This window comes from Lissotriton helveticus, chromosome 1_1 (assembly GCF_964261635.1).
Source record: "Lissotriton helveticus chromosome 1_1, aLisHel1.1, whole genome shotgun sequence".
NCBI lineage: Eukaryota > Metazoa > Chordata > Amphibia > Caudata > Salamandridae > Lissotriton > Lissotriton helveticus.
The window spans coordinates 883,968,602-883,994,027 of NC_136057.1; the positions used below are offsets into that span (position 1 = coordinate 883,968,602).

Consider the following 25,426-nt stretch of genomic DNA (forward strand, 5'->3'; position numbering starts at 1 on the left):
AGAGTGCTGTCAGAGTTGCTGGGACTCTCAGAAGGGTGGTTATAGACCCAGAAAGGATTAGCCTGTGACCACAACAACAGGCGACTGGTAGTCAAGTGGCAACTGGACTTCAGCCAGACTGGAGAAAGCATCATGGGATGTCGACTCTGCAACCAGGGCCCCCTCGCCATCTTAGTGGACCGAGGAATCCCTGCAGAAAGAGCCCTGTTGACCACATCGCATCCACAGCATTCTTGGAGCAGCTTCAGAATCCTTCATCCCTTGCATCATGACCACCCCTTAGGAATCCATTGCAACGCGGATAAAGTGCCTGTAACTACTGAAGGACTGCTTCTGTGAAGGTAACTGTTTTGAGGACCTTGCTGGTCCCTCTGACGAGCTCCCTGCTGGTATTGGGCGCCCCAAATACTTCGAACTGATCACATTGACACTTAACTGAATTTTCTTAGAAAATGTTTACAAGTATCCAATTTGTTGACATTGCCAAGGCTTGTTCGTGGTTAAGTGAAACTGCTTCAATTTATTATTGCTTGTAATATCTCCGGAGCCCTGCAGTGGATTTTTTTTCGTTCTAGTCTCTAATTTCGTATTCTATTTTTATAAATTGGTATGATTTCTTCAATTGTTTTGGTGCTGTTTAAATGCTTTACACTAGTTCCGATTTGTAAGCCTTTCTGCTCAGTACCATAGCTACCGAGGGTTGAGCTGCGAGTTTTACAGACAAAGCCTACTGGACCTAAAGGGGTTATTTATTTATTTATTTATTCAGTTTCATATAGCCCTGGCTAGACCCGGAGGTATCAGAGTGCTTTACATGAGGAAGAAACATTATTTCAGAACATGGTTACAAAGTTACATCAGTTACTGGAGCGTAGTTACAGGAATTACATGAGTACAAAAGCATAGCATAAACATGAGGAAAAAATAGGCAAGGGGAGAGAAGTATTAGGGGAGAGAGGGAAGGAATAGGGGTGGCAGACTGAGAATAGTGGAGGGATGAGAATGGTGAGGGTGCAGGAGGCACAACGGGAAGACGAGAAAAAACTGTGACAGACGTCCGGCTGGATAGGTGACGGCCGAGGGGTGAACCAGAGCCAAACTCCTCTATAGCTGCGTGGCACAGCTCCACCGGTCAAAGGTTGCTCTGGCACCGCAGTACATACAGAAAGTTATAGTTTCCACCTAGGGGAGGCAAAGTCCAAAAGTTACATCGGGCGCGCCGGTCAAGGTGTACGGTTCTGTGCTCCCAGAGGTAAGGGGATAAAAACCCAGGCCTCAGCTGTGTGAGACTCCCTTGTTGCTGTGGACTCTCTCAGAGGGGTCTCTGAGACTCCAGGGCATAAATGATGGATCCCTCTCCAACAAGGGGAGAAGGAGTGCTTTGGAAAGGGGCCCACTCATAGTGTTTCTTGCGCTCTGCAGTGCCGATGCTCTTTTGATCGAGGTAAGCCTCCTGGATTCCAGTTGCGGAATCTTTGTACGGGTGGGAAATCACTGCAGTGGAACGCCGTTCATGAGGCAGGAATGTCACAGCCTAGTTCTCAATTCTTTATACGTGCCATACGTCAAGTTACCAGCATCAATATGGGAGCAAATAAACCAAATCTATAAGACAAATTGTGCTACATCTACATCATTAAAAGTACATCCAGAGTACTACAGAGACCTCCCAGTCGCACCTTTTATTTATTATTTATTTTTTTGAAATGTTTTATATAGCGCTGGCTAGACCGGGAGGTATCAGAGCGCTTTACATGAGGACGAGCATTGTTTCAGAACGTAGTTACTAGTTACATAGTTACAATTTACACATTTTCAGAGCATATTTACAAGTTGCTGGAGCGTAGTTACCTGTGTTAAAAACATATACGTATGGGAAAAAGCAGGCAATGGGATAGATTCAGGGGAGAGAGGATAGGAGATGGGGAGATAGACAAAGATTGAAAAAGGGAAAGAGGTGGGGGGTGAAGGAACACAACCGGGAGATGAGAGAAAACAGTGTCCAACGTCCGGTGTGCTGTGATCCCAGTGGAAATGGTGTCATTCCCACACCTCCGCTGTGTGTGGCTCCCATTAACCTGTGGACTCTCTCAGAGGGGTCTCTGAGACTCCAGGGCATAAATACTGGATCCTTCCCCAACAAGGGGAGAGGGAGTGCTTTGACAAGGGGCGTCATTCCCACACCGCCACTGTGTGTGGCTCCCTTGACACTGTGGACTCTCTCAGGGACGTCCTTGAGACTCCAGGGAATAAATGCTGGATCCCTTCCCAACAAGGGGAGAAAGGAGTGCATTGGTAAAGGGCACACACCATGGTGGTAACTTTAGGGGTAATGGTGTATTGCGTAGTAAAACAGATTTAGAATGAAGGGGGCAGTTCCAAAGTCTGCAGAATTGACTCTTGAATTGATTGATTATCTCTCAATATCAGTTTAGTGTCCTCTTAGCAAGGCTTGTGTTGACGCCTGTGGCTTGTTCCTGGCGTCTGCGGCGTGGGCATAGTTTAATCTTCCCCCTACACTCCCCTCTTTTGTTGCTTAATACTCAGGGGTTCCATCTCCTACCGTATGTCGACACCCTGTCTCCCCCTGTGGCCCCATTTGTGTGGTCGTTTTGCTATCCTGTGGGGTTTAAAATGTTGTTCCTCTTAGATTGCTGTGATTGGCCGGGTGGTAAAGTGCCTAGGATCCGTGCCCGCCGAAGGTGTGTCCTTTCTTAATGACTCTATTGTTGAGTTGCAGCCATTCCTTTTCCAGAGGATCGGTGGCCCAGGACCTTGTGGGGATGATTGATTTAGCCACGAGGCTTCCACCTTCACGAGATGGGATCAGTGGCAGCCATCTTAGGGTCCGGCGCAGTGTGATGCTCATGTCCCTTGTTGTTGGAGACAAGCCAGCTCCCAGGATTATGCCTTTGGGCGATCCAGAGACTCCCTAGTGGTCCAGAGGGTAAGTCACAAGCTGGAATGGGTCGACACTGTCCCTCCCGTAGCTACAGCAACATGGGCGCCATGTTGGAGTCAGGCACAGCCGGGGATCATAATTTCTCCAGTGATGGGAACGAGCCATTTGCTTACAGGGTAAGGCCCAGTCCATCTCCGGAGCTTGCTATGGGCCGTCCAGGTATCTCCCGGTACCCTCCACTCACCGCCGTTTAATCGCTCCTCGTTCCCCAAAATGGCGGACGAGGTCCTCTCAGAGATAATTACACAGGCTCAGGTGGCAGGCAGAGCTCATTGATCAAGAGATGGGGTTCTGGCACAGCGGACAGGTCTTGTAATTGCTTCCTTATTCCCCATAGCTTAATTATTAGGATTACCTAGTTCCCACGCAGCAGTTACTGTGACTGACACGCGAGGCGATGGCGGTAAACAGTAACTAAATGACAACCAGTGTTGTGCAACTAAAACATTTTGGGAATAAGATCCTCAGGCAATGATGGCTGTCTGATGTTTGCTTACTGTTTTCGCAAGCAAGAGACTGTTCTAAGCGCTGAACAAGAGTGAACATGGGTGCCATCTTGGGGTCAGGCCACACGCAGTAAGATATAGTCAGTTATGCATAAGGGAGCTCTGTTCCCTCTGCGGCCGCCACACTGTTTATAAGTGGTTGGGAAGTTTATAACACAGTGAGGTTGCACAACCACACCATATAATACACCCCATTTCCTCACACTTCCGGAATATCCATCCTCTACAGGCACAGTTGTCAGGCACACTGTTATTTTGTTCTTTTTGCTAGCCCAGCCCAGCAAGTTCTTGCTGTGGCAACAGTTGTAAGCCCTTTTGTCCTTCCTGTGTTTACCCCCTCTTTTTCCTTAGGTATTCCCCGTTTGAACCACTGAGAAAGCTGCCGTCTGCATCTACTTACGCTGGAGACAACTTTCCTTATTGCAATCACATCAGCATGTTGCGTGGGTGGATTGCAAGCACTTTCTGTCTAGCAGCCATACACCACTTTTTTACTGGACAAATTAGTCCCCAGGATGAAAGCTGCATTTCTCCTGAAGGTTGGCATGCCTTTGCATGTTGAACAGTCTATCACCCTATCCGTCTTCTTCACCCCACCTCATTCATCTAAGGAGAAATAAAGATTTTATCATCTTGATACAAAGAAATCCCTACGAGTTTCAATCGCACCAAATAGCATTGGGTGGATGGTCAGCGCTTTGTTGGGGCGCAGGGGAAAACTGTTCAGGAAAGAACCATCTCTAATAGGTTGTCTTGTGTATCACGATCTGTTAAGGACTAGCCAAGAAACAATCCCCAGAAGGCCTTCATGCTCAATCCACCAGATAAAAGGCTACCAATCTTGGAAATTCGCCATGAAGTACTAATGCCTGGGTAGCCAAGTCCAGAGGAAGGGGCATTTTGCCTGTTCTGTTGTGCATGATTTCCTGGTTTGAGCCATTCCACAGACCCTGTCAAGGTAAATCTTTGGTATCTATTTACAATGTCAGTAATCTGCGGTTAGTAGTATCCATCAGAATAGGAAGTTACTTACCTTCGGTATCACTCTAACTGGTGGATACTTTATCTAACGGAAGATTACTCACCGACCTACCCACTTCATCGTTCCGTTGAATAGGTTCCAATCTAGAAATGTTCACACTAGCACAATCTTATTGTCTAAGGTTTTGCGGCTGACGGCGCAAACAGTTGAGAAAGAAACTTATGCCAGTGTGCAGAGACAGTGGCTATGTGGGGGGCCCCAAAATCACATCCAGGGTGGGACGAACCCGATGCCAAGCCGCACAATGCCACCTACTGATGCATGAGAAAATTGCGAAGAACATTTTCTGGATCTAGACTGGCACCTAGAAGCTTTCACAAGGTGAGGAATCTGTGGTGGATGCAGTATTCACCAGAAAGAGCGTTACTCAAGGTAAGTAACTTGTTCATTAAGTCCATTTATTTAAAAAGCATCTTAACTAAATTGAACCTGAAAGTACTTCACTGCTTCTGAGATGTTTTGTCTTTTTTAAATGTAGTAACATTGCAAAGTTAATTCTCATTGACAAGTTAGCTTAGTTTTTCTGTGCTTGTGTTCGAAAATTACTGAAAAACCTGTGTAAAGAAGCATCCAAAAACACAGAAATTGACCTCTTATGAATTTGAAAAGCATTCAGCTATTTTTGACCACTAACGTACTTAAAAATAATTTTTGTCATGCTCTGCAGGTCAGCTACTTCCTTGCATTTATCTTTAGAGGCTACTATTGTCCTTGAATATGATCTTCATAAAATAGTGCTGGTAGTGAATCAAACAATTTTAATCATGTTTCAGTGGGAAGTTTTTTGTGTTTATTGGAGCATGGCTTTTAAAAAGGGGGTGCAGATTTTTTCTCTCATGAGAATTGAAGCTGCTCAGTAGCAAGCCAAAGGTTGTTATGGGACTAGACGTGGGATGCTTATGTTCACAGTAAATCATTATTGTTCTGATATGGACTCGGGATGGTCACCTCTCATGATTCTTTTCCCAATTTCTCAAAGGTTTTTCAACAAAAGTCATCCAATCATTATTTTTTATACTTTTTGGTAATTGGAATTGTATTCTTATAAAAATGAGGAAGATTCATTCTATTCTTAATCAAAAGTAGGGAGGAGGAATATAGTGTCCGGTCAATTCCCCTGGTCAGATATCCAAAATCAGATAGGACAGGACACTTGTAACTACGTTACACATGGTTTAGTTCAGACAACCCTCATAAACGATATGTTGTTAACGTTGCGGTTAATATCGTTTTTCCGCCCCACATAGACGTTGTGGCATTTATCATCGGGTTGTCCGAATGTGCTGTATGCCAGCCTCAAACCCGAGGCAACCTCTGGTGCTGCGTAGTAGTGTTCAGAGATGTGCACAGATACCCCCGAAAAGTGAAGGTTAGGATAAAATACAAATACACATCCTAAGGACTATTTTAATTAACACGGGATGTGGTCTGTGGTTAAAAAAGCATGGGTATGCCATAAGATCAGGTTACTGGATCTATGCATATCACTTCATCGTCAACATGTTTCAGCTCCTCTATGCCCAGCCGGGTCGATGGAGCATTCGTCAGGACAGAACAGGACAAAAAACACAATTAAAATTACTCACACAACTTGTGCAGTGTTCAGTGGACAAATATAGTTGCCCACAGTTTCCGTAAGGTTCAATTTACCTATAATGCAAGAAGATTGGTACAAAGCATTATTCACATTAGGGGGTATATTCTAGCATGTTGTTGCTATTTCTAATCTCTAATTAACAACTGAGTTAGATGTACAATTATTACATAAGGGTGCACTATGTCACATGTAGTGGCGAGTCAGGAGAAGGAGAATTACAATATCTGAGTGAGAGTTGTTCCTAGTTGTTAGCGAACGTGTGGCGACATTTAGTCAAAATATGGTAAAGTCTTGTGTTGTTAACCATAGTAGAAAATACCCTGTGGTTTGATGTTATCATTATGTGCATATATGATAAATCATACTTGCAACAACCAGGCGCATGCTCTACATCGCTCGTAGTGCGACATTCATGTGTTATTAGTCATAATACAGTATTCAACATGAATCGAGTTTCTCACACTAACTGAAACTAGGATCAATTGCAACGTAAAGCAAAGAGGATCTACCATACAGTGTTGTTATGTTCGAAATCATACCTTACAGTTGGAAGTTTTTCTCGTCTACAGGGGAAAACGGACACTCGGTCCCAGGCTGTAGGTAGAGGAAAATAAGGTGTGGGAGTTGTTATTCAAACGCCGAGCGGGTCGCGCTATTGAGGAACGCCACACTTACCCGCAAGGAAGGCGATTTCCGCGTCTAGTGCTGGCTCTGCCCCTGGACGCGGAATCGTCATCTGTATTCGACTTTTACGTCAGTGAAGCATGAGAAATAGAAAGAGGACAATCTGCTACATTGCCTATCTATCTTGTTCGATATACCGGGGAATTAATTGTTTTCGTAATGTAGAACTCTTTGATGAAATATATATGTGTTTAGGACAATGTTGTAATCACATTTATAAGGTCGTTCTAATGACCCAAGTTACATTTGTTGGAAATGCGTTTTTTTGGGGGACCCGAGTTATTAATTTACCGGCGATATAGAAATGAATGGCTCTAGTATGTTTGGTGGTTTTACACTGGGGGGGTGGGTTTTGTAGGGAATAGATGGTTTAACGGTATCCCTATTACGGAGGCAGCCATATTGTGATGGTTTACATGGGAGACTACTACCATAGCCGATAGTAGGTCAGATATGCACCAAAACTCTCATTATGTTGAGAAATGGTGCCACTTAACATCATCGTTAAGTCCCACTAGGTTGGTTTTAAGCCTGTCCACCCATCTTTGTTCCTTTTCATATAGGATCTTCTCTGCATTGTTGGTTTTATCTTTCAGCATTTCCAATACTGTCCATTTCAGTTCCTCTGCGTTGTGACCTGCATCAACAAAATGCGTGCAGAGTTTCGTTGTGTTCTTCTTCAACCTGATATTGCTCTTGTGTTCCCCAATTCTGACTTTAACTTTTCTGCAAGTCATCCCTATATATTTCTTCTCACAGGGACATGTTATCATATAGATAACATGTGTGGAGTTGCAGTTCGTGTGTAGTCTTTGGGTCTAAATTAACGATTCTGTCAACTGTATGGTTTTGGTCGCGGTTGTTGATTTACATACAAGACAAGTACCACATGGGTAGTGTCCTGACACCGGGGACATCCCAATATCTCTTGTTTGTTCAGATTGCTGAAATTTCTTCGGGCGTGTATGCACCAACATATCTTTAAGATTTCTTGTGCGTCGGTTTGCTAATCTTGGTTTAGGCTAATTAAAATTGCCAGTCGCCAGAATTCACCAGTTCTTATTTATCAACTTTTGGACTTTATATGTTGCTGGACTATAAGTAGTAACACAAGTCACTAAGTCTGTTGCTGGTTCTTTTATAATCGTATCCAAAAGGCTCTGTCTTGGTTGGTTCTTTGCCCTCTTCCGGCATTTGGATATTGTAGACTTCTTATAGTCTCTATTTTCAAGTTTGATGCATAGCTCTTGAGCTTGTTTTTTGTAATCACACTCCTGGATACAATTTCTTTTGAGCCTCAAGAACTGACTGTAGGGCAAATTATCCCTAAGTGGTTTGGGGTGAAAGCTCTTGTACGACAAGAGACTATTCTTTGACGTTGGTTTGTGGAACGTTCTCGTTTCCACCTGTCCATTTTTTATAAATATTGTGAGGTCTAGGAAGTCTATACTCGTGTTGGCCATAGTGAAGGTAAATTTCAGCCATTGGTCACGTGTGTTCAGCCAATCAATGAATAGTTGTACATCGTTGTCATTCTTCCATATCATGAGAATGTCATCTATGTAACGTTTCCAGTATAATATACTGGAAACGTAAGGGTTAGGGTTAGTGTTAGTAAGTACATTGTTGGTTTCGAAGTTACTCACATAGAGACCTGCCACTGAGGGAGCAAAAGCACTCCCCATGGAAGTGCCATGGTTCTGCAAAAATAGGCTTCCATCAAATTCGAAAAAAAATTCGGTCAGGGCTAATCGACAACATTCATGAATGAAGTGTCGCGGTGTCCGATAGTTCCATTCTTCCATGAACAATACATCCTCTAACATTTGCAGTGTCTCTTTTTGTGGTAAGCTCGTGTAGAGTGACTCCTCATCTAAACCTACAAGTAACATTGTTTCTTGATCAAAAGGCATCTCTGATATTTGGTTCAAAAGGGCACGTGTGTCTTTCAGATATGTCGGTGTTCTTTGAACCAATGGTTTTAAAAATTGGTCTGCAAATTGGAACAAGGGTTTTAATATGGACCCTATACCTGAGACTATTGGACGTCCCGGGGGGCGGGGGGGGAGTCTATTTTTGAGCATTTTTGGTAACGAGTAAGAACAAGGAGTCTTCGGGTCTTTCGTGATAAGATAGTCATAGATCAATTACGGAATGAAGTAAAACCCCCCTTCCAGAACCTAACAAATAAGGAACGAAAAGCCCTCGAAGAACTACAAAGAAACGATCAAATCATCATTAAGCCCGCAGGGTGGAGGTGTAGTAATTCTCAGCAAGGAAGGATACAAACAACAGTGCCTAGACCTCCTGGCTGATACAAAGTTTTACAACAAAATTATTTCTGACCCCACCCCAAGACTACAAAACTCCATAGCCATGATGGTCTATGAAACGGAGGCGAATGCCTGGATAACGAGAAAAGAAGCAGACTATCTTATCTCGAAAGACCCAAAGACTCCTTGTTTTTACTCGTTACCAGAAACGCACAAAAATGGACTCTCTATCGACAAAATGTGAGTAACTTCGAAACCAACAATGTACTTACTAACACTAACCCTTACGTTTCCAGTATATTATACTGGAAACTTTACATAGATGACATTCTCATGATATGAAAGAATGACAACGATGTACAACTATTCATTGATTGGCTGAACACACGTGTCCAATGGCTGAAATTTACCTTCACTATGGACAACACTAGTATAGACTTCCTAGACCTCACGATCTTTATAAAAAATGGACAGGTGGAAACGAGAACGTTCCACAAACCAACGTCAAAGAGTAGTCTCTTGTCGTACAAGAGCTTTCACCCCAAACCACTTAGGGATAATTTGCCCTACAGTCAGTTCTTGAGGCTCAAAAGAAATTGTAGCCAGGAGTGTGATTACAAAAAACAAGCTCAAGAGCTATGCATCAAACTTGAAAATACAGACTATAAGAAGTCTACAATATCCAAATGCCGGAAGAGGGCAAAGAACCAACCAAGACAGTGCCTTTTGGATACGATTATAAAAGAACCAGCAACAGACTTAGTGACTTGTGTTACTACTTATAGTCCAGCAACATATAAAGTCCAAAAGTTGATAAATAAGAACTGGTGAATTCTGGCGACTGGCAATTTTAATTGGCCTAAACCAAGATTCGCAAACCGACGCACAAGAAATCTTAAAGATATGTTGGTGCATACACGCCCGAAGAAATTTCAGCAATCTGAACAAACAAGAGATATTGGGATGTCCCCGGTGTCAGGACACTACCCATGTGGTACTTGTCTTGTATGTAAATCAACAACCGCGACCAAAACCATACAGTTGACAGAATCGTTAATTTGGACCCAAAGACTACACACGAACTGCAACTCCACACATGTTATCTATATGATAACATGTCCCTGTGAGAAGAAATATATAGGGATGACTTGCAGAAAAGTTAAAGTCAGAATTGGGGAAGACAAGAGCAATATCAGGTTGAAGAAGAACACAACGAAACTCTGCACGCATTTTGTTGATGCAGGTCACAACGCAGAGGAACTGAAATGGACAGTATTGGAAATGCTGAAAGATAAAACCAACAATGCAGAGAAGATCCTATATGAAAAGGAACAAAGATGGGTGGACAGGCTTAAAACCAACCTAGTGGGACTTAACGATGATGTTCAGTGGCACCATTTCTCAAGATAATGAGAATTTTGGTGCATATCTGACCTACTATCGGTTATGGTAGTAGTCTCCCATGTAAACCATCACAATATGGCTGCCTCCGTAATAGGGATACCGTTAAACCATCTATTCCCTACAAACCCCCCCCAGTGTAAAACCACCAAACATACTAGAGCCATTCATTTCTATATCGCCGGTAAATTAATAACCCGGGTCCCTAAAAAAAACGCATTTCCAACAAATGTAACTTGGGTCATTTGAACGACCTTATAAATGTGATTACAGCATTGTCCTAAACACATATTTATTTCATCAAAGATTTCTACATTACGAAAACAATTAATTCCCCGGTATATTTAGCAAGCTAGATAGGCAATGTAGCAGATTGTCCTCTTTCTATTTCTCATGCTTCACCGACGTAAAAGTCGAATACAGATGACGATTCCGCGTCCAGGGGCAGAGCCAGCACTAGACGCGGAAATCGCCTTCCTTGCGGGTAAGCGTGGCGTTCCTCAATAGCGCGACCCGCTCCGCGTTTGAATAACAACTCCCACACCTTATTTTCCTCTACCTACAGCCTGGGACCGAGTGTCCGTTTTCCCCTGTAGACGAGAAAAATTTCAAACTGTAAGGTATGATTTCGAACACAACAACACTGTATGATAGATCCTCTTTGCTTTACGTTGCAATTGATCCTAGTTTCAGTTAGTGTGAGAAACTCGATTCATGTTGAATACTGTATTATGACTAATAACACACTAATGTCGCACTACGAGCGACGTAGAGCATGCGCCTGGTTGTTGCAAGTATGATTTATCGTATATGCACATAATGATAACATCAAACCACAGGGTATTTTCTACTATGGTTAACAACACAAGACATTACCATATTTTGACTAAATGTCGCCACACGTTCGCTAACAACTAGGAACAACTCTCACTCAGATATTGTAATTCTCCTTCTCCTGACTCGCCACTACATGTGACATAGTGCACCCTTATGTAATAATTGTACATCTAACTCAGTTGTTAATTAGATATTAGAAATAGCAACAACATGCTAGAATATACCACCTAATGTGAATAATGCTTTGTACCAATCTTCTTGCATTATAGGTAAATTGAATCTTACGGAAACTGTGGGTAACTATATTTGTCCACTGAACACTGCACAAGTTGTGTGAGTAATTTTAATTGTGTTTTTTGTCCTGTTCTGTCCTGACGAATGCTCCATAGACCCGGCTGGGCATAGAGGAGCTGAAACATGTTGACGATGAAGTGATATGCATAGATCCAGTAACCTGATCTTACGGCATACCCATCCTTTTTTTAACCACAGATCACATCCCGTGTTCATTAAAATAGTCCTTAGGATGTGTATTTGTATTTTATCCTAACCTTCACTTTTCGGGGGTATCTGTGCACATCTCTGGACACTACTACGCAGCACCAGTGGTTGCCTCGGGTTTGAGGCTGGCATACAGCACATTCGGACAACCCGATGATAAATGCCACAACGTCTATGTGGGGCGGAAAAACGATATAAACCGCAACGTTAACAACATAGCGTTTATGAGGGTTGTCTGAACTAAACCCTGTGTAACGTAGTTACAAGTGTCCTGTCCTATCTGATTTTGAAGATTCATTCTAAACACAAAAAGTGATAGCGCTCTAGCCCTAGTTCTTCAGCATTTACTTCTTGCTTCTACGCCTAACCAACCCTCCCTAATATTGTTTTGAGAAGTGTACTGTACTAGTGCTTACACAATTTTTTTCTGGGGCAGCTCCAACTTAATAATTTTTGGAATTGTGGTTTCAGGAGACCTGAATATGCTTAGAGTCATTTTCTTAGTTTTAAAAAGCAAACCTTTTCTATTTAAAGTATTTCTGGGTCATCCTGATTGTGAGACAATATCTGTGGGTATCTGTCTTTGGGAGTAGCCATTCTAGTGAAGTACTGTTTTAGTTTTCTTTTTAAACGTGTTGTTTTATTTATTTATTTAAAGAGTTTTATATAGCGCTGGGTAGACCGGAAGATATCGGAGCGCTTTACATAAGGTTCCACATAGTTGCAAACATACATCAGTTACAAGTTACCAAGGATACCAGTAAAAAACCTTTAAGGAGCATGGAAGAAAAGGAAAATACAGTGAGGAAAGGAAATGGGGTAGGGTATAGATACGACGGAGAGACGAAGGGTAGGTCTGCCCAAGGTCCGGCTGGGTAGGTGACGGCCAGGAGGGAATCCGCAGCCCATCTCCTCTTCAGCTATCAGATAGCTCCACCGGGTATCGGTCAGATTGCTAGGTCTCAACAGAAAAACAGAAAAGGGAGCCCATCTCCTCTTCAGCTAACAGGTAGCTCCACCGGGCCTCGGTCAGTTAGCAGGGTCTCCACGGTCGAGGGAAAGTTCAAAGAGTACATGTCCTGGAGGGAGAGCAGGATCAGGGTCAGGTGAGGGATGTGATTAAGTTCAGGTTAATGACCAGTTCTATTGTGCAGGAGTAGTCAAGCATCATAAAGTGACCAACTGACGCTGCAATCTTGAGATCAGGCAAGGGGGTTGATCTGTGCAGTATTGCGTCGGGCGGACAGGGCAAGTGTCCGCATGTCTTCAGAGGTGGTGAATGATTGGAAGATAAAAACATCAGTGGGAGAGGTAACAGCCATTAGCAGGGCAGGCGAGGCGCCTCAAGAGTCATTCTCCTATAATCAGAGAGCAATTCTGGGTCATCCCTATAGGATCCCAATGTGTGACCCGCTCCAGCGGCAACCGTCGGTTCAATGGAAATCAATAGCCTACCTTCTCGTGATCACTGAGGTGTTCCGGTTGTTAGTCTCCTTCCCACTCTCCAGCTGCATCGATCTCGCAGCTCTCGAGTGCCATTTTGGAGTCAAGCAGCCCCTGAGGCCGAAAGGCCGCAGCGTGCTTGGTAAGTCTAAAGTAGTGCAGTGGATGGGATTCTCGGCCACCGAACCCAGAATAGAGGGAGGCGGACAACTCATCTGCAGTGCGGGTGCCAGATGGGACAGATCCAGGTTTACATCAGTGCCTCTGTGAGCGGGATGCGTGGTCAGCTACCAGCTCGATGTCGGGCGGCTTTTCCCGGGACTCTGCGAGCGGGTGCCTGGCTCCCCTGGGATCCAACCTCGAGATAGTTAATTGTGGGTTGCTGGCCGCGCGTCAGCCATTTTGGGGTCAGGCATTGCTATTCAGCCATCCCCGATCTCTGTGCCTGCCTGCTCTTAGTCGCCGGTCCTGTTCCACCGATGCGGCACACTTAACTTCGTTGGCGAGCGGAGATCTCAATACCGGACGCACTCTTGAGGCAGGAGTGTTACTTGTGGGCCTCTGACCGCGCGACAGCCATTTTGGGGTCAGGCATTGTTATTCAGCCGTCCCGGCGTCCGTTGTTGTCCGAGCCCGGTCACAAGCACCGCGTTTCCTCCGGAGACCTTAGCGCCAAGAGCCCAGAGTGACCTGAGCATCTGTTTCCAGTGTTGGTTCTGGCCCAGCGCCTCTCCCCACCCGGTGGCAGGGTATGAACCCGGTAAAGGAGCTGCTCTGCAGTCGATCTGCTCTGTCTCACGCAGACCACGTAGGTGCCCAAGCACCGCTCATTTTTCAAGGATATCAAAACTGTTGTGCATATCGCTTTGTTCTTCTTGCTTTCTTTTACTGTGACTATTAGTAAAATATGTGTACTACATCTGTTATTGAAATTGAGAGCATGTGTGCCTTTGTAATATTTTGGTAATGTTTTGTATTGATGCCATCTATTAATTTAAATATGGTTATAATAGTAAATACTACGTCTTTGTAATCTTTTTACAGGGACTTGGACATGGGTGAATTCCTGATAAATCCAAATGCTGGACCTAGCCGTTATAATTTGATTGCTGTGTCAAACCACTATGGAGGAATGGGAGGAGGGCATTGTAAGTTCTTCTTTTATGTCTCAAATGGTAACTAATTGTTACTGTAACATTACTCTCTATGCGTAGGGTATAGTTTCAGCTATATAACATAATTACCGTTGTTGCTTACTTAAGTTCCATCACCCACCTCATCTTCCATTCCACCCCTCCCAGTTATTTAAACACAGAAACTCAACGTGTGCATTTTACCCATCAACCAGCATGCCACCAGTGGCCCTAAATAGGATGATGTCTGTATAACAGTACGATAATTTTGTTCACTTGGATATTATTTTTTCAATGTGTGTAATTGACCTATTGGCTTTGTTTTAGAAGGGTTTTGCATGCTTTTATTATTTTAGATTTCTTAACCTTATTGAAATCTTCCAACATAACTCTTAATAGTCAAGTAAACAGTTTATTTGTTTGATTTCATATTTTTTTATACTTGTTTTTATTACAACTTTGTATAAACATCATCATACATCCTCATCGAAAGTTGTTACACTTTCGCTCATAGGGCTGATTAGCAGATAATTGTGCATTTAAATTTCATAATTAAGTAACAGTTCTGTACTGTGCTATCAGTACTTTGCTCTACAAAAACAGTCCCCTTCTGCTTTATGGAAGCATCTCACTGATACAAATGTGTTGTTGAACAGTTGTATGAACAATGCCAACACATCCAAGGTATGTGCAGTAATTTCAGGACCAAAACGGGGCCTCTAGACACCTCCTCACATCCTGCTAGTTAAGAGACCGAGAAGTTAGTCATCCATATGCAGGGCCTGCTCCTCAAAATTTGGTAGCAGGCCACTTTTATATGATCATAATCTCCAACTTTGTGGTAGCTATCCTGCCAACGCCCACTCCACCACCACTGCAAAAAACAATTTTTCATAATTTTTTCTGACCTTTCAGACACATAGGAATCAATATTTATATAGTCTCAAAGATGACAGAACACCAGGAATTCTATGCTTGCTACTCCATTGTGATAGAGAAAACATAATTGAAATACAACATATTCTCCATGTGGGTGAAGCTTCCCACCATGAAAGTGTTGAAGATGTTAACCCTAGAAATTATTCTAGATTCAACTCTGCATCAATGTTTGTTTACATGCTGCAGATATTGCATAAATATTATTGCAGTTTTTCTCACTAATTTTCTGTTTCGCATACAAACATTCATAAGACCTATAACATTAGAATGTGAAATTCCCTGTATGTCTTTCATCTAACAAAACAAAATGTGCATAGGTTTTCATGGGGTTTGTGATCTCCAGAGGCACTGATGAAATTTCGGGTTCATCTGAACAGTATGACAGAATTACTGGTATGCTGAATGTGGGGATACCTTATTTGCAGAGTTACACAACTGATCTCTAGACGAACGCACACACACTTTTTAAAAATAACTTTAAATAGATGGAAGATATGATGCCTAAGCAATGGCCACAGATACCCGACTCCTCCCTAACACTCTGCATTTCCTCATCTTCAGAAGCACATGTGGAGAACTTACAGACTTTATATGCTTGAGTTCCGAGTATACTTTTTTGCTACTGGCACAGTGCTATGAGACATGCATTTTGGCCTATTCTCTAACCATACTGTTCTCCACTCTGTTTGTCCCATCAAAACACTTCTTTGCAGCAATCTGCTTTTCCTTAAGCCTTCCTAAAATAAAAGTCACATTCATCAACCATCACTTTGCACCACCTATCATATACTGAAGATTACTGGTACTTGCTTGAAGTCCTGCTGTAAGACGAGGATAGGGAAGAGGCATTTGCTCATCCAAGAGAGGTTGCCTCCCAGTGAAGTGTAAAGGCCTTATTTTGAGTTTTGAGGACAGTTGTAATTCCTTCAGAGCAATGGAGTAAATCACTCTGTGGTCCTGACACATCCTGTTTCCCAAATCTAGTGATGTCCGCCAGCCACAGAGACAAATTTTAACATTGGCAGGAACTGATGTCACTGCAGTACCTGTCAAAGTTATAAAAGTTTGAGCATTCGCTCCATCAAGCAGGATGGCCATCTGTCAAGGTTTTATGTAGTTTTACTTTTTGCAAAAACCAACTATCTGAGAGACAAATAGCCACAGATTCCTTACCTCTGAACATTCAGGCGTCAGGCTGGATCCGAAAGATTTTTCTTAGTAATACTCAACGGTTGACCGCCGGTGACGTCGTCTGCGTCTCGTTCGTCGTGACGTCTGCAGCATCAATACCACCGCCACTCTGGTGTACTGGCATCGGTTGTTTTCTTTCCGTGCCAGCCAGCGCTGATCCTTTGAAGAGAGCTACCCCCTATCATTTTTTTACTGACTTTTTTTGTACTTTTAGTCAACTTTGTTTGTGTATTAGGAGTCATGTCGAGCAAGAAGACTTTGGGGTTCAAGACATAGTCTTGAATCCCAAGAGGATTGGGAGGGGGAGCAGAATCCCTTAGAAATCCTGCACCAACAAGATGTAGACTGGTACAAGGAGCTGTCTGATGCCAGAGGTTTGGACATCTCCCCAGACTCTGGCATGTTTTCCCCTCCTACCCTGGCTACAGAGGAGGTAGCATCTTTTGCCATGGTGGAGCGTAGTTCCTCAACCTGCAGGTTCCTACAGTGGCGGTCAAGAGTAACGTCTTGACAGAGGTCCTGCAGGCTGGGGCCTCTAGCTCTGAACCCCTACTGCCTTTCAACGGGTCCTTAATAGACGTCCTTCTGGGAACCTGGTCATAGCCCACCACATGGGCCCCTGTGAATAGGATGATCGCCCGACGATTGGCTGATGGAGGATCACCTTGCTTTACTCCGCGAGGAAGTCGACTCTCGTGTCCATTGGAGCCACAGAGAGGGTTCCCGGGCCTGAAGTAGGCAGTAGTTGCTATTACCGCTACTTTCTGGCCCCAAAGGAGGACAGAGGCCTTCGTCCTATCCTAGACCTCAAAGCCCTCAATTACTTCATCAAAAAGGAGAAATTCAAGATGCTCTCTTTTGCTCAGGTCCTGTCTGCCTTGGACCCAGGTGACTGGATGGTAACCCTGGACTTGCAGGATGCTTATTTTCATATTCCCATCCTGCCTGCCCATCGTCGCTACTGCGGTTCATGGTGGGCCACGAGCCCTTTCAATTTGCGGTGCTCCCCTTTGGCCTCACCAGCGCCCCTCAGGTGTTCATAAAGGTGATGGCGGTGGTCGCAGTCCATCTGCGGAGATCAGAGGTTCCAGTCTTCCCCTATCTCAACGACTGGTTGTTGAAGGCGGCTTGCCCCAAGCAGTCGTCTCCCACCTCCAGGCTGTGGTGAAACTTCTGCATTTACCAGGGTTCACTATCAATATGCCGATGTCACATCTGACTCCCTCTCATACTTTCCCTTTTATTGCGATTCTTAACATAGTGCAGTTTCGGCCCAATCTCCCCCCAACAGGGAGTTCGGGATATTCAGGCTATGATACCGATGTTTCAGCCTCTATCCTGGATTCTGGTGAGAATGACTCTGAGGCTGTTGGGCCTCATGGCCTCCTGCATCCTGCTAGTGACCTATGCACGGTTGCACATGCTCGCTCTGCAGTGGGACCTAAAGTTCCAATGGGCACAGCATCGAGAAAAGCTCACCGACCTGGTTCCCATTTCAGAGGGCACTGCAAGAGACTTGCAGTGGTGGCTAACAGATTGCGATTGGTTTAAGGGCAGACCCCTCTCCATTCCCCACCCAGATCTCACAGTAGTAACGGATGCGTCCCTTCTGGGATGGGGCGGCTATGTGGGGAAGGTGGAGATCAGAGGACTCTGGTCTCCAGCGGAAGCCAAGCTCCATATCAGCCTCTTGGAGCTTTGGGCGATCCGACTGGCACTGAAAGCCTTTTTACCATCAATAAAGGGAAGGCTCGTAGAGGTGTTAACGGACAATACCACTGTCAATTGGTACTGCACAAACATGGCGGGGTGGGGTTGTGGACTCTTTGTCAAGAGGCCCTGTGTCTCTGGACGTGGCTGGAACAGCAGGGCATTTCCCTGGTGGTTCAAAACCTGGCCGGTTCTCTGAACGCCAGGACGGACAGGCTCAACCGAAGGTGCTTTGCCGATCACGAATGGCATCTCCATCCAGAGGTGGCACAAAGTCTCTTTCAGCTGTGGGGAGAGCCTTGGTTAGATCTGTTCACCCCCAAATAGAACGTGCAATGTCAGCTGTTTTGTGCATTGGAGTTTCCAAGGCAGCTCTCGCTCAGCTATGTTTTTTGCCGCGAGTGGAGCTCAGGCCTTCTAAACGCCTTTCTACTCCTACAACTCCTGCCCAGAGTGCTCAAAAGATCAGGAACGACCTGGCTCAAGTTGTGCTTGTGGCTCCGGACTGGGCACGGAGAGTGTGGTATCCCGAGCTTCTAGACATGAGCTTCAATCCTCTGGTCAGGCTGCTCCATCAGGAGGATCTTCTGTAGCAGCAGCAGGGGAGGGTTCTCCACCCGAACCTGTCCACTCGCTGCCTCCTTGCCTGGAGATTGATCAGCGACAGCTGACCGCTTTCGACCTCCTTCCTGAAGTCTGTGAGGTTATTTTGGGCCAGATAGATCAGGCTCAGATTGCCACTGCAGCCACCCAGGCTACATTGGATCCCTCCATGATCAATGGGTGGGACAGAGGGTCTCTCTTGTCTTTGGGACAAATTGTAATTACATACTCACAGCCTTACTGTAATTACAATTATGGAGTTTTCTCCGCACTGACCCAACTGTAATCTTCCCCTTAGTCCCCCGGGGGCACAGTAAAAGAACGGCTCTCCCTCATTGACCTCCACTACGGGTCTCTCGCCCCTGCATCCTTGACTTATTTTCCTTATCCCCTGGTAAAATCCATTCCACACAGACTTTGGTAGCACAACTTGAAACTGCACATTAATTGTCCACTTACCCTCTGTTGCCTTCCATCTAGGGGCCCCCCACCCCACCCTACCCGGCCAGAGCAGCCATTGCAAGTTGGACAGCAGTGTCTTATTGACCCTCAATGAACTGTCCTCTCCGTCCCTCATGACTCACTCATGCTACGTTTCCCTCATTGGAAGCACCCCCACTTCAATTTGGCGCTCCGACCGGACGTCACTTTGCAGCGCCTCTCCCAACAAGTGCCCATGACTCAATGTGGCTCCTTGTTATGCGGCACCCCCTTCCCTCTTTGACCTGATTAGATCAGAACTTGCAACATTGGCTAGTAGAATCACGAAGGCACTCGGGGGATTGACATCTCCGTCCCCCATGACTCCACCATACCCTTCTCCCCACGGGGAGTTCTTCCTTCTCCAATATGGCGCCCCCGTTGGACGCTATGTTTTAGTCCTACCTCGCCCCGTACCACACTCCTGACTGGATCTGGACCTTCTCCCCAGTGGGAGATTTCACTCTCCAAAATGGCGCTCCCTATGGACGCTATGTTGTAGTCCTACCTCGCCCTTTACCACGCTCCTTGCTGGACCTTCCAGTAACGCCCCCCTGACCACGCCCATACATGGCGCCCTCACTGCCGTGTACTTATACACCACAGAGACCTCCACCTGACGAGCGGCTGTCCTGCGACCCGACTTCGCCGACGTGGTAGGGGTAGGTGCTACCGGCATTTGCCTCGAGCATCCAAGGTAAGGGGTGGGGCTCACTTTCCCGGGGATCCCCGAGCCACCCGCGATGGCCGGATTCCCGACGCTGCTCGTTGCCGTCCGGTCCCGGTGCCCCGGTAAACACCCACTCGGACGAGTCTGGTCCTGGCCGCTGCAGGGGTGCCCACCCGCAGGCTCCCTCGGGATTGGGGTCAGGCCCGCCCCCTCCTTGGGGATACTTACGGCGATCTCCTCTGGGGAACCTCTCCCCCTGGGCAGACTGACTGTGATCGGCCCCGGGAGGCGGGGCTGTCCGCTACCTGATGTGGACCTGTGGGGCTAATGCATCCGTGGCTGGTTCGGCCCGGATTACGTCCCTTGAGACGCCGGGGACCCCCGGCCGGACCCCATGAGACTGGTCGGCCAATCCGACTCACCACGGTGATATCAATTGTGGTCCTACTACCTAGAGGACGTATTAACCATGGGTATATGGCCCAATTCCCTCTCTCCTCCTCTATCCTACCTTTCCCTTACAGGTATTGACCTTACAGCTCAGGCCCCACGAGGACAGTCCGTGGGGACCATTCACCAAGGCCAAGGGGTAAGAAATTAACACTGTGTACTTTGACACCCCTTGTTTGTTCACTTTTCCACCTTCCTGTGAAGTGCTGATGGCTCCCCTTCCGGCCAGCTGTGACACACATTGTGTGACAAGCATTAATCTGGTTTTATTAAATGTATGCCCCTCCGTGACCTTTGCGGTGTATCTTCCCCTGATTCCTTTATTTATTCTCTCTCACTGTGCCTTAATATAGGCTCTTTACATGAATTATTGGATATATACTGCTCCAATTGTTGTCATGCATTTTTATCCAGAATCACTTTTGGGTTGCAAGGTGATACTGAGTCCCTCCTTTCTCTCCCTTTCACACAGGGCGGGAACCCCCGCAGGACACAGACACCCCACTGCACTGGTACTTCTACCACGCAGGTTGTATTTGAAAACTTCTTTCAAAAGTTGATGAGCACTCCTAGGTCCTGATGAATTGCCGTTGAGGCATGAAACATGTTGACCACACTACAAGTGAGGGTTGAACGAAGCCGAACCACCTAATTTCTCGGCATCGGTACCCCTCCCTTCATCATTTTAATAAGGCAGTAAGCCACATGAATAAAGCAATTGAAGTGGACTTCCCTGACCTTTTTTAACCTTTTTTCACGCTCACTTCTTTACCTCCCAGGTCCCTCACACACATACACCCATTGGCCAGGAACAAAAGAACTCCACCAAAAGAGTAGCATTCTGTGCTACCCGTCAGGCATTGCACCGCCAGCCTGTCGTTGGAGCAGGAGGCCAATGATGACACAATACAACCATCAGGCAGGATGACAACGGTCGTCCAGCTTTTTAGTTGTGTGAGGCATCCTCAGTTCCGATAAGGGATTACGTTACTCCCTGTCATGGTTTTACACCATTTACACTATTCCCAGTGAGAGAGTTATTATTATTATTCTTCTAACCCTTCCCTTCCCCAGGGGAACTTTGTACAATCTTGTTGTTTGCAGGTTATTTTGGGAGCCAGACGTCCCCCCACAAAATCGGTATACGCCTGCCGATGGAACACATTTTGTTAATATTGTACAGACCAATCTATTGACCCTCTATCTGCTCCATTATCTGAAGTCCTTCTGTTTTTGTTTGGCCCAGCAGGGCTCTGCACTGGACACATTGATGGGCTAACTGTTTGCCCTTTCTTCTTTTCTTTGGCTGCCTGATCAGCCCTCTCTTTTCAAATCTCCTCTGGAGCAGAGATTCCTGAAGGGGTTAACCCACTTGTTTTCTGTTTCACCTTTTATTATGACACAGTGGGATCTTAATTTGGTTCTCACCTTACTGATTTGTGCATTGTTGAGACGCTGCATAACTGCCCTCTGTGGTTGCTCACCATCAAGACTGCTTTTTTGGTGGCAATAACTTCTGTCAGGAGGGTAAGTGCACTGCAAGCACTCTCTTCGCAGCCTCTTTACCTGGCGTTCTTTCCGGACAAAGTGGTACTCCGTACTAGGGAATCTTTTCTGCCTAAGGCCGTGGTTCCCAAACTGTGCGCCGCGGCACCCCGATGCGCCGTATTGAGTAGGCAGGTGCGCCGCACACAATGTGGGAACACACGGGGAAGTTGGAAATGCCACCTTCATCATCCTCCAACATGGTGAGCGACGTGCGTACGCCTGCATCGTACGTGCATTCCGAGGCGTAGTCTCCACCATTACTGGCATATGCTGTTCAGAGGGTTTGAGATGCGTGTGTGCTGTGTACCCGCCGTGCCTCATGGGACCCTCTTCTCAACCCGAGGAAACAGTTAAGTGAAGTTCGCTGCCCTAATTGCACAACCAATTTAAACTAGAATGCACCAAAAAGGTCACTTACAGTCACTTAAGAGCATTGTTCCCTGTAGCATGCGCGGGCGCCCACACTACTTGGTACCAGCTCGCACGTATTCTCCCAAAGTGCGCACTTCACCACCACATGCAAGAGACTGTTCAACAGCCACTAAAACTTTAATTGGCGCTGAAAAATGCGAGGAGCAGTGGCAGACAGTTTACATGGCCTTTAGTCTGAACGGGTTTTTAGCACAATGTGTTTGGAGCAGGCAGCTGTTACATATGCTGCTTGCTCTATTAGTGTCGGGACATGGGGCCTGCAAGGAATAAGCAGCAGTAGTGACGTCCGGGAGCCCGATCCAGAAATGTATTGATTGTTGGCAGTGGCACTGGAAAAAATAATATACAGTGTCTGTTGAAAAACGCTGGGTAATACTGCCCATGGTTTAAGGTGCGCGTTAAGTAAAACTGCATAAACTAAACTGGATTCTGCCTGTCGCCTAAACTGAATCACATCATTTAGGAATTGAGCACAAAGCATTTAAGCAAAAAAGCAATACATTTTAATTGCCGGAAGAGTGGCTAAATTGCACCGGTGATCACATATAAGAGAAGCTCCAATACTTAAATTCAGGAGGTGCAATCTACAAAAAAACGTGTGATTTTCTTAATAGCCTCTTAAAAAGGGCTAAGATACTTTTAGAACTTAATTTCTGAAGAGGATTTAATTTCTGATATTTATGAGTTTCCGTGCACTTCATTGCTTGCTTTACTCATGAGAAAGTGTTCAAGTGTTGCACGTTGGGCAGTTGAACGTCACTTATAAGAGCACTGAAAACGCACAAATGTCACACATAAGGCTTATTTGCAAGCAGTATGGTCTCTCACATCCCGTTTGGTACAGTCAGGTCTCACAGTGCCCTTCCATTTCTGGTGCCTTGCTGCAGTTTTAAGATCTTCTTAGTGTTTCCCATTGCTCAAATGTGTGTAATTTCTGATATTTATACGTTTCCCTCGTCTTCATTGCTTGCTTTTGCTTATGAGAAGGTGTCACTCATAGTTGTTGAATGTCACTCATAGTTACACTGAAATTATGAAAATGTCACACATAAGCAGTCTGAAACCGTGGCAGCTAGCTTTGATATATCATGTCATCAGAGCCGGGGCAGTAACGTTTCTCAGTTCATGTTTATAAACTCAACATTTTATTGAATACTTTTAAAATAAACTGATCTGCTTACGTCAAATGCTAGGTCAACTGTTATCTTCTTATTTTGTTACAAATATGATTATAATACCTTCATTGCGTCCCAATTACTTTAAGGAAGACAACAGGAAGTACTCCCGAGGTTGGGCTTACATCTCGCCCACCGGTAAAAAAATGGTGAGGAGCCACGGCCAACTCCCTATTAGGTCAAGGGAGCCACAGGTCAAAAAAGTTTGGGAACCACTGCCCTAAGGTGTTAACACCCTTCCATCTGGTACAGTCTGTTACCATACCCACCTTCTATGCACCCCTGCACCCTTCCCAGGAAGAGGAGCGTCTTTATCGTCTGGACCCATAAAGAGCGTTATCGTTCTACATTGATCGAACCGGAGAGCTCCGGGTGGATGACCAACTCTTTATAGAATACGTGGGACTATATCCAGATGGATTATCCTCTGTATAAAAATCTGTTACACTTTAGCGAAGAAAGATCCCTCTGCAGGGCTTAATGCCCATTCCACCAGGTCAAAAGCAGCAACCACAGCTCTTCAGCGTGGTGTTCACGTTTCCGATATCTGCCAAGCTGCCACGTGGGCATCTCTGCACACGTTTGCCAGACACTACTGCCTGGATTCCTAGGTTCGCAGAGACGGCCTGTTCGGTTGCTCTGTTTTGCAGAATTTTCTGGTCGAAGCCGTTCCGCAGTCCCTCCTCTGGGATGGTATTGCTTGGGTATCTGTTCAAAGGTAAGTAATCTGCGTCTAGCTGTCTCTATCAGATGGACAAGTTACTTACCTTCAGTAATGCCTTATCTGGTATAGACTCGATCTAGCTGCAGATTCCTTACCAACCCACCTATCCTACCTGCACTTCGGAATTGGGTTTATGTGTTGGTTATGTTCCCCTTCGGGGCTCTAGTTCTTCATCTTGTGAGTTGCAGCCTACATGTGCCTCAGATTGCAGTGAGCAGAGTCCAGGAAGTGGTAATGAAACAGTCTAGTGCTGTCTCTTCCCAAGACAAAAAGTTGTTTAAAAAACGATTTTCACTTTCTGTGTTTACTGTCTATGCCTGTGGTTGTTACAGTTAAAGATTGTAGTTTTAGGCTGCCTGTAATTGCATATTTTATCACATGTGTTGTGTTTTAAATTTGTGGTTTTCCCTGCCCATGATTGCCTCCATTTAGTGTGTTAAATTGTGGGATTTGCAGTCCAACCTCTGTAGTTTGTCCCTCTCATTTCTTGGTGACAAATCTGTTTTCCCTCCAAATTTCTCCTTTGCTCTGTGCTTAGACCTGTGTGCTAAAACAGTGCACCCCAGCCACCATTTTGTGTTCACAAGCCAGTGAGGCCAGCCCCCCTGCCTTCCCCCCTCCCCCCCTGCAACAGGGATTTTCTACATCAGAGGGTGCTTCTTTGTGCTGTTTAAACTGTATTTACTGGGGCTTGTGCACTTCGTTTTTTGGCCAGCAGGGGAAGTAAAGCTTTATTCAAACAGTATTGTTAGATTTCGAGTTAGTGAAGCCTTTACCTGCAGAAGTCCAAAGTTGTGGATTGAGCCTGTCTGTCTCCTTGGAGATTCTGAACAGGAGAAGCAGCTGACCAGACCCCACCCCCAGGCCAGCAGAACATTGGCTATTCAGCTGCCAGGCAACTATGAGCCCTCCTCTCACACCTGCCCAGGCCCCTTAAGGCCTTGCTGGGTGCACCCCAAATCATTCTCCTCCATCTTGTGAGTTGTAGCCTACATGTGCCCCAGATTGCAGTGAGCAGAGTCCAGAAAGTGGTAAGGAGATAGACTAGTGCTGTCTCTTCCCAAGACAAAAAGTTGTTTAGAAAACGATTTTCACTTTCTGTGTTTACTGTCTATGCCTGTGGTT

The 25,426-nt window shown here is 45.4% G+C and overlaps 1 protein-coding gene across 8 annotated transcripts in view; it reads left to right on the forward strand.

The window, feature by feature from the left end:
* USP15 (ubiquitin specific peptidase 15) overlaps positions 1-25,426 on the forward strand; it is an 814,317-nt gene that overhangs the window by 646,355 nt on the left and 142,536 nt on the right. For all 8 annotated transcript variants that reach the window (XM_078675644.1, XM_078675586.1, XM_078675595.1 and 5 more), the window contains one exon: positions 14,291-14,394. In XM_078675644.1, coding sequence (XP_078531770.1) covers positions 14,291-14,394 — 104 coding nt within the window. The remainder of the gene's footprint in view (positions 1-14,290; positions 14,395-25,426) is intronic.